This window comes from Mustela nigripes, chromosome 4 (assembly GCF_022355385.1).
Source record: "Mustela nigripes isolate SB6536 chromosome 4, MUSNIG.SB6536, whole genome shotgun sequence".
Taxonomy (NCBI): Eukaryota; Metazoa; Chordata; class Mammalia; order Carnivora; family Mustelidae; genus Mustela; species Mustela nigripes.
The window spans coordinates 2,609,957-2,618,230 of record NC_081560.1 but is presented as its reverse complement, the minus strand read 5'-3'; the positions used below and the strand labels follow the sequence as shown (position 1 = coordinate 2,618,230).

Here is an 8,274-nt window from a genome sequence, read left to right as displayed (position 1 = left end):
CCCCGGAGAACCAGTTTGGGATTTGTCGTGAACAGCATGGAGGAGAATGACCCGAAGCCCAGCGAAGCGGCGGCGGCGGAGGGGCAGCGGCAGCCGGAATCCAGCCCCGGCGGCGGCTCGGGCGGCGGCGGCAGCCCGGGCGACGCGGACACTGGCCGCCGGCGGGCTCTGATGCTGCCCGCGGTCCTGCAGGCGCCGGGCAACCACCAGCACCCGCACCGCATCACCAACTTCTTCATCGACAACATCCTGCGGCCCGAGTTCGGCCGGAGGAAGGACACGGGGACGTGCTGTGCCGGCGCGGGAGGAGGACGAGGCGGTGGAGCCGGCGGGGAAGGCGGCGCGGGCGGCGCGGAAGGAGGCGGCGGCGCGGGCGGCGCCGAGCCCCTCCTGGGGTCTGGCCGAGAGGCCCGGCAGAACGCGCCCAGTGCGCCCGCACCGCTGCCCGGCGGCGGCGGCGGCGACTCTCCGGGCGACGGGGAAGGCGGCTCCAAGGCGCTCTCGCTGCACGGCGGCGCCAAGAAAGGCGGCGACGCCGGGGCCCCTCTGGACGGGACGCTCAAGGCCCGCGCCTTGGGCAGCGGCGACCTGTCGGTGAGCTCGGACTCGGACAGCTCGCAGGCCAGCGCCAACCTGGGCGCGCAGCCCATGCTTTGGCCGGCCTGGGTCTACTGCACGCGCTACTCGGACCGGCCTTCTTCAGGTGAGCCCGTCGTGGGGAGGCTTGCGGGGTTGCGGGGCGGCACAGGCGGGGGAACTTGCCCGAAGGAAGAAGACACCAGGACACCACCCCCAACCCCAGCACACACAAAGACGCACAAACAGAGACATTGTGTGCGGCTGACGCTGGCCAGGGCAGCGGCCGAGGAGGAGAGGGGGCTGGCCTGATTCGCCGGGGGGTACAGATAGCTTCGGAAAACAGAAGCGACAGGACCTTCCCTCTCTGTCTTGCTTTTGGGGCCACTACCAAAAGTCCCTAATCTGCCGCTCTCCTGGCTGGAGTTTATTTGGTGACAGCGCGGGTGGCTGGAAGACTGGCCTAGAAGCTAGCACTCTTAACCCTTTCTCCGTTCTTCCAACTCAGTCCAGACCCAGGACCCATGTCCGGGTCCCGCAGACCTAGACTGCTCCTACGACCCCGTTATCCCAGATGAAGCCAGGGAAGAAAGAGCTAGGTTCCAGGCTCTTCCTTAGACCCCTGGGCCCGGGCTGCGGAGGGAGGAGCAGGGAATAGAGATAGGGAAGGGATGGCAGTAGAGGGGCCCTTCGCTCCATTACGTTGCCTGATTGCAGGGTAGGGGAGCTCAGCCCCCATCTTGCACACTGCTGGAAGGAGGGAGGCCTGCAGTCCCCCAAAGAAAGGACCTTCTGGAGGTTTCCTGGGGCAGCTCCCAGGGCGGAAAGAAGCCGATTTCTGCAGGAGGGTGGGTGGAGGGGCCCGCGGGTGTTTGCAGGGGTTCTGGGTGTATTTTTCATAGATCTGGATTTTTAAAAGCTAAATGCACATCCATGTAGAAATCATCGGTTACATGAAATGGGGGCCCGTGGCTGCAAACCGCCATTAGGGACGGACTCCATTTGTCCCGGAGCTGGTAATCCAGACCCGACCCCGCTGGCCCCCACCCCTCAACAGTTTTGTGGGGTTTGTTTACCCAAATCCCAGCACAACCGAGTCTCCCCTTGGCCGCCTTCCCTCAGAAACGTGTTTGTGTATTTCTGGTGAAATCCACATTTCTCCAGCTAGATCTGAAATTTGCTCCATTGTTCTCGCCTCCCTCCTTTGTTAATATTTAATTAACATATAGACTCACAATGCGGCCAGCGAGAAGCCTCGGCCCGGCTTTGTGCTGCCGCAGAGCCCCGGCCGCGCCAGGCCGGGTGGCCGAGGGAGCCCCGCAGCCCGGCCGGGCCCCAGCCGCTGCTCTTCCTGGACTTAAAAACAAAACAAAGCAAAACCAAAAAAACACCAAACAAAACAAAACAACAGCAACAACAAAAACAAACAAGCCACAACTACAAAAAAGAAACCCGTAAGGTAACGTTTGTGTTTCTCGGCCGTTTAGAAAGAAGAGAGGCAGAGTTTTCTTCGCCGATGTTTGCTTCTGTTTCTCAAGTGTGTGCGTTTTGAAAGAAAAAGAGAACTAAAAATTCTGATCTTAGGGAGATTTCCTTTCCGCAAAACGGTGTGTATCGGTTTACGGGCTGGTTCGTGTGTGCAGGAGGAGTCTGGCGGGCAGGGCGCGCGCTTCCCCGCACAGTGGAGGCGCAGAACCGGCTCCCGGAGCACGAGGCCACGGTCGGGTCCGCGCGGGTGCGGGGCCTCGCGAGGCCTCCCGGAGACACCGCTAGCCCTTCGCGCGCGCCCCGGCGGCCTCTCGATCGAAGCCCGCCCGCTGCCGCGGAACCCGCGCCCTCGGAGTGTGCGCGGCGGGAGCGGTGGGTGCGCGCGCGCGGGGGTGGCTGTGTGCGCGGGGCCGCGGCTGTGAGTGTGGGTCTGCCCCCAAATCCAAAAGGCTCGGAGTTTCAGCCAAACGGCCCTTGGAGACCCCTCGCTGGCGCCCACAGCCCCTCTTCCCGAGTTTGCCTCCCCGAGAGCGCAGGGCTGGGTCTGCGTGCAGGGAGTTCCCCGGGTCCGCTGGGTCTCGGGACCAGCCGGACCCCGCGCCCCTGCTTTCTTCACTCTCCGGGTTCGGGCCTGGTGCACCCGGAGGCGTCCGCCGAGATCCCTCCGCCGCTGCTGTGCAGGGTGGCGGGGCTGTCCCCTGGCCTGCAGGGTGGGCTCTGAGACCATGGGGGTTCTGGCAGCTTAAGGGAGCCGGCAGGGGTCCAGCCTCCCTGCTGCGGGCTGTCTGGGAAGGAGCTGGGGACGGAGCTCCCCCAAAGCTGGTTCACTTCCCAGAGTAAGAAACCCACACGTGCAGCCCAGACTCCCTCCCCTAACGGGCCTTTGCCGTCTCTTCCCTCAAAGACACCGTTGTAGGGCTGAATTTCTTGATACCACCAAAACGAAAGCGCTTGGCCCTCCCCTCTGCTCCCCTCACTCAGGCCTTTTCAGGTGGTGGGGTCCTAGACCTCGCCACCACTGCCCCACAGCAATCTCGAGTGCTGCAGGGGGTGTCCCAGCGGGAGGAAACCCGAGTGGAGGATCAGAATTCTCTGCACAGGGTCAGCTGGGTTCCTCTGCGGCCTCCAGGGAGGCGGCTCCAGAATGGGGGAACCCGGTCCCCTCTTCTGCCGGGGAGACTTGGTGGGAGGTGAAGGGGGGGCTCTGAGTGGCTCAGTGATCCTTCCCCATCCCGGGCGGATCCCTGTGCTCCCTCCTCTCCTGGAAGGAAACAATGAACTTGGGCCCACAATGCTGTTTAGGGGAGGCAGAAAGGGGGCTGGGGGTGGAGGCAGAGCCAGGGCCTCTCCCGCTCTCCGGATGCACCTGCCCCCTGACTCCGCCACCCCTGGCACCCGAGGGCATCCCCTGTGGGCAGCCAGTGTACTTCCTGTCGCCATTCTCCGGGCTCGTGCTGCTGCTCTGGCTGCCCCTCCCCTCCCCCAACCTTTCCTCGGGCCTCCCTCCCCTTACTCAGGGACAGAGAGGGATAGCAAAGACGGCCTTGCTAGGAAGTTTGGGGGGTTTTCTTTCCTGCAGGAGTTTTCCTTTTATCTGGAGACCTTTCTTTCTTCTTTTTAGAAAAATCTTAAGTAAACTCTGTGCCCCATGTGTGGCTGGAGCTCAGACCCCCAAGATCAATACTCGCATGCTCCACCGCCCCCCCCCCCCAGCCAGCCAGGTGCCCCTGGAGACCTTTCCGCTAAGCCTGCCCCAACCGCTACACACCCCCTTACACCCCATGATGTCCTGAGCCTGGCTTTCCAGGGGTGGGTCCTGGAGGTGGCTGATGGGGACCTGAGTTGGCAGACAGGCCTGGAGCCCTCCTAACCCAGTTCTCTGTGCACCGCGCCCACCCAGGTCCCAGGTCCCGCAAACCAAAGAAGAAGAACCCCAACAAAGAGGACAAGCGGCCCCGCACGGCCTTCACGGCGGAGCAGCTGCAGCGGCTCAAGGCCGAGTTCCAGACCAACAGGTACCTGACCGAGCAGCGGCGCCAGAGCCTGGCGCAGGAGCTCAGCCTCAACGAGTCGCAGATCAAGATCTGGTTCCAGAACAAGCGGGCCAAGATCAAGAAGGCCACGGGCAGCAAGAACACGCTGGCTGTGCACCTCATGGCCCAGGGCCTGTACAACCACTCGACGACCGCCAAGGAGGGCAAGTCGGACAGCGAGTAAGGCGGGCGGGCGCCGGGCCGGCATCCGTTGGCGCTAAGCAATGCAATAATTTAAAATCATAAAGGGCCAGTGTATAAAGATTATACCAGCATTAATAGTGAAGATATCGTGTATTAGCTATGGTTCTGCAATATTCTATGTATATATAATTTACAGGTGGTGTAAAATCCAAAATATCTGACTATAAAATATTTTTGAGTTTTCCAGTGTTTATGAGATTATGCTAATTTTATGATTTTTTTTTTTTTTTTTTTTTTGCGGAGGGGGCTGCTTAGGGTTTCATCTTTTCTAATCCCCTAGGCTCCGTTGTGGGACTTGGGACACTTTTATTTTTTAATTTCAAAAGAAGAAAAAAATTAAAACAACTTGCTGAAGTCCAAAGATTTTTATTGCTGCATTTCACGGGACTGTGAACCGAATAAATAGCTCCTACTTGGTCTCTGAGTTCTGCCCCTTTGTCTGTGTGGGCCTGGTGAGGCCAGCAGGAGGGTCTGCACCCCAGCCCGGCAGCCGGCCGCCGGAGGGACACTGGGGTCCTGGGAGGAGTGCCGCTGCTTCTTGGCGGTGGGCAGGAGCGCTCTGGGCTGGGCCGAGGGGCCTTCCAGGCCCCCAGCCGCACCGGCGCTTCTCCTCCGGCCTTCTCTCTCTCCTCTTCCTCCTCCTACCCCCCCTCCTCCTCCTCCCCCTGCTCCCCCCTCCTCCTCCTCACCAAGGCCTGGCCAGCACCTCCCTGTGCTTCAGTCCGCGTCTGTCTTTCTGTCCCCAATCCAGCCGCCCCGCTGCCACAGCCGGCTCTCTCGCCTCTGGGCACCACTTCAGGGATCCCAGGCCCATAGGCCCAGCATGTGGCCGGTGGTGGCGGAGCTGCCCCTCGTCCTGTCCCTCCAGGCCCCAGACTCTCCTGCGGCCCTTCAGCTCCCCCAGGCGCTCCGTGGGCCCCAGAAGTGGTGGAGGTCTGCTGCCTCCGGGGCGGACGGAGCTGGTGTTTTCTTCCTTTCTTGTTTTCTTTTCCTTTTTTTTTTTTCCTCTTTTTTTAAGTGGCTGCTTCTGCTTTGGAGAGCATTCTTTCAAGGTACATATGTGTGTGTGTACGTATCTGTGTACCGCGTGCACACAGGCACGGAAGTGTACGAGTCCACAGTTCCCCAGCATGTGGCTCCCTTGACTTTTAGAGGAACTCAGAATCCTCCAGGATCGAGAGGAAGGAGGAAAATGTGTAAATAATCATTTCTTATCACTTTTTGTCTTTTCTTGTTTTTTTTTAAATATACATTTTATTTTTTGAAGGTGTGGTACAGTGTAAATTAAATATATTCAATATATCCCCACCAAGTACATATATATAAACAAACACATTATCTATATATATAACTCTGCACTGTCTTCTGTTTAGTGTATGGGAAAAGAATCGTGTCCAAATGTCCATCTGCAGCCGGGACAGCCCAGGGGCGGGGGCGGCGTGTGTCGGTGGCTGAACCGGACCCACAGCCGAATGCCCCCCTCCCAGGACTGAGGGTGAACGTCTCTCTTTGCCTTAAACCTCTTTATTTCACTGCGATAATAGTTTCACTTTGTACATACTAGTGCAAACCTTTTTAAAAAGGAAACTATAAAAAAAAGTTGTAATTTAAAATTCTGTGAATAACCATCTGCTGCTTAGGAAACTCAATGAAATGATATGCCTTTTTAGCAGGAAGCAAAGTTTTTTTTTTTTTTTTTTTTTTTTTAGTTTATAAAACATGTGCATTTTACAGTTCCAGCATCAAATATTTATAATCTTATGAGAAATGAATGTTTCTATTTACAACTGTGGTTATCAGCATTGTGAACATTCCCCTTGCATTTTTTGTGTGTTTAAATTCTTGAAAGTTACATTAAATAAAAATAAAACCCGCTTTATTGTAAAATATTGGATGTCCAAGTTGGCATGACTAGTTTTTCTAAGTGTGTTTCCAAGTCTGGCCCAACGGCTCTGGGCCTCCTCCCGGTCGTGGTGTGGGTGCTCCCTCCCTTTGCCGTGATCGGAGCAGGGGAGCACCTGCCTACCTTCACAGGCAGAGGTGCAAATTAAAAAAAAAAAAAAAAAAATGAAGACACTTTGAATATCTCCATGTGTGAGCACAGAAAAACCAAAGTAATTTAAGTACACTTATTTGCCAGAAGGAAGTGTTCAAAAGTATGGTGCCATTTCATTGCATAATTGTTGAAAATCCTACAAAATGCAACAGGTTTGTCTCCCCACTGTTCCTACAGGAGGGAGAGAGATGTTGCTCCCGAGGGGGAGGGTTCTCCTTTTTCATGTTTTGTTGTTGTTTCTATGCCCAGAGCAAAGGACTTGGACACATCCAAAGGCTGAGGCAGGGGAAGGACAGACTGTGTCTGAGCTGACCAGAACACCAGAAGCATCCATCCGGGTAGCGTTCTGGGGAGAGTGGTGACAGCCAGGGTGTCCTGCCAGGATAGCTGAGTGCACAAGGTGTGCCCAACTGATCTCTGTCCAAACTTCCTTGCCATGAAAAAGAAAGAAACTCAGAGACTAGCAAGGATCATTTGCTGCCAAAGGAGATCCGTGTTTTGGGTTCTACATTGGCTTCCCAAATGGAAGCTGGGCCTTTGGGGCAGGAGAGGGGCTCCTCCCAGGATTTGCAAAGATGCATCAAGCCAGAGAAAGCTGGGGTCTCACCACGGAGGCTCTGGAGCCCTATCTGCCTGGTCTCAGGAGTGCCCCAGGGTCATCGCCAATAGGGTGTGATCAATCAGGAAATCCCAGTGTCTCCCCCTTCCCCTACATAATTCTGAGGATTCTTTAGAGTAAACACAAAACAAAAAGGACAGGGGCAATTTCTATTACCTGATTGGTCACCCTCTCTCTCTCTCTCTTTTTAAAGATAGTACAGCAACATTAAACAATCATTCTTTTTAATCTGTTCACAAATCATAACATTATTGATCGAAAACTGTACATTTTCTAAGGTACAGTTTTCTACTGGTACAATTTTCTAAGGTAATGAGTTCCTTTTTTGTAAAGTAATGAGTTCCCCATCCTCAGAGGAGTGCAAGCAAACATTAAGCCTGCAGCAGCATAGGGAGTTTTTTTTTTTCTTTTCTTTTCTATTTATTTATTTATTTATTTATCTGTCTCTGACAAGGGATTGGACGGAATGAACCCCTAGACCCTCAAATGGTTGAGATTCTGGTTTTGCTCCCATATTTATTACATTTTAAAATTCAATCTAAGTTTGAGGCTCGTGAAGAGTCCCTGTTGCCCCAGCCAGCATCTCTGTCTCTCTCTCTCTCTCTCTCTCTCTCTCTCTCTCAGTGGCAAGTGGAGACCAGAGCCAGGCCTGCAGGGGAGGCAAGGTCCCTTTCTGAATCCAGAGCCGGATTGCTGCCTCCTGGACTCAGGGCTCCACCAGGACTGCAGCTCCGAGAGTTGGTGGAGCCTTGGGCTGGAGCCCCAGCCAGACTGTTCAACCTCCAGAAGGCCAGCTCCATAAATGTTCTTCAGAGGAAAGCGGGGTTGTAAAGGAAGCCCTTGCTCCTTCCAGCCGAGGGCTGCCATGGCCCAGGCCTGTCTGGGTCCAGGATCCTCCAAGCCCAGCAAAATCTATGCGGGGCCTGAGAGCCTGGGTGGGGGAGTGTGGCCGCCTCCCCTTCTTGAGTGGTGTTTCCTGCGGGTGTGTGTGTGGGGGGGGGGTGCCAGAGAGGCTTAGCAGGGCCCCTTGGGGTTCAGAGGTCCTTCCTCTTCCCACCGCCAAAGTGGTCAGACGAGGGGGGGTCCAACCGTCAGGCTGGAGTCAGAATCCTAGGGTCAAAGCAGGCCTGAGGGTCCTCTGGTGTGGACCACCATGGGCTTTCTTAAGGGGAAGCTAGGAAGGAGCCGCGCAGCTGACCTGGTGTGATCTCCAGGAGGGAAGGAGCCACGCAGCTGACCTGGTGTGATCTCCAGGAGGGAAGGAGCCACGCAGCTGACCTGGTGTGATCTCCAGGAGG

The 8,274-nt window shown here is 56.0% G+C and overlaps 1 protein-coding gene across 1 annotated transcript; it reads left to right on the top strand.

The window, feature by feature from the left end:
* Nucleotides 1-6: 6 nt before the first annotated feature.
* EN2 (engrailed homeobox 2) lies at nucleotides 7-6,195 on the top strand. Its single transcript, XM_059396030.1, has 2 exons — nucleotides 7-703; nucleotides 3,965-6,195. Exons 1-2 carry the CDS (start codon nucleotides 37-39, stop codon nucleotides 4,279-4,281), a joined length of 984 nt encoding a protein of 327 aa, XP_059252013.1. The 5' UTR covers nucleotides 7-36; the 3' UTR covers nucleotides 4,282-6,195.
* The last annotated feature ends 2,079 nt before the right edge of the window (nucleotides 6,196-8,274 follow it).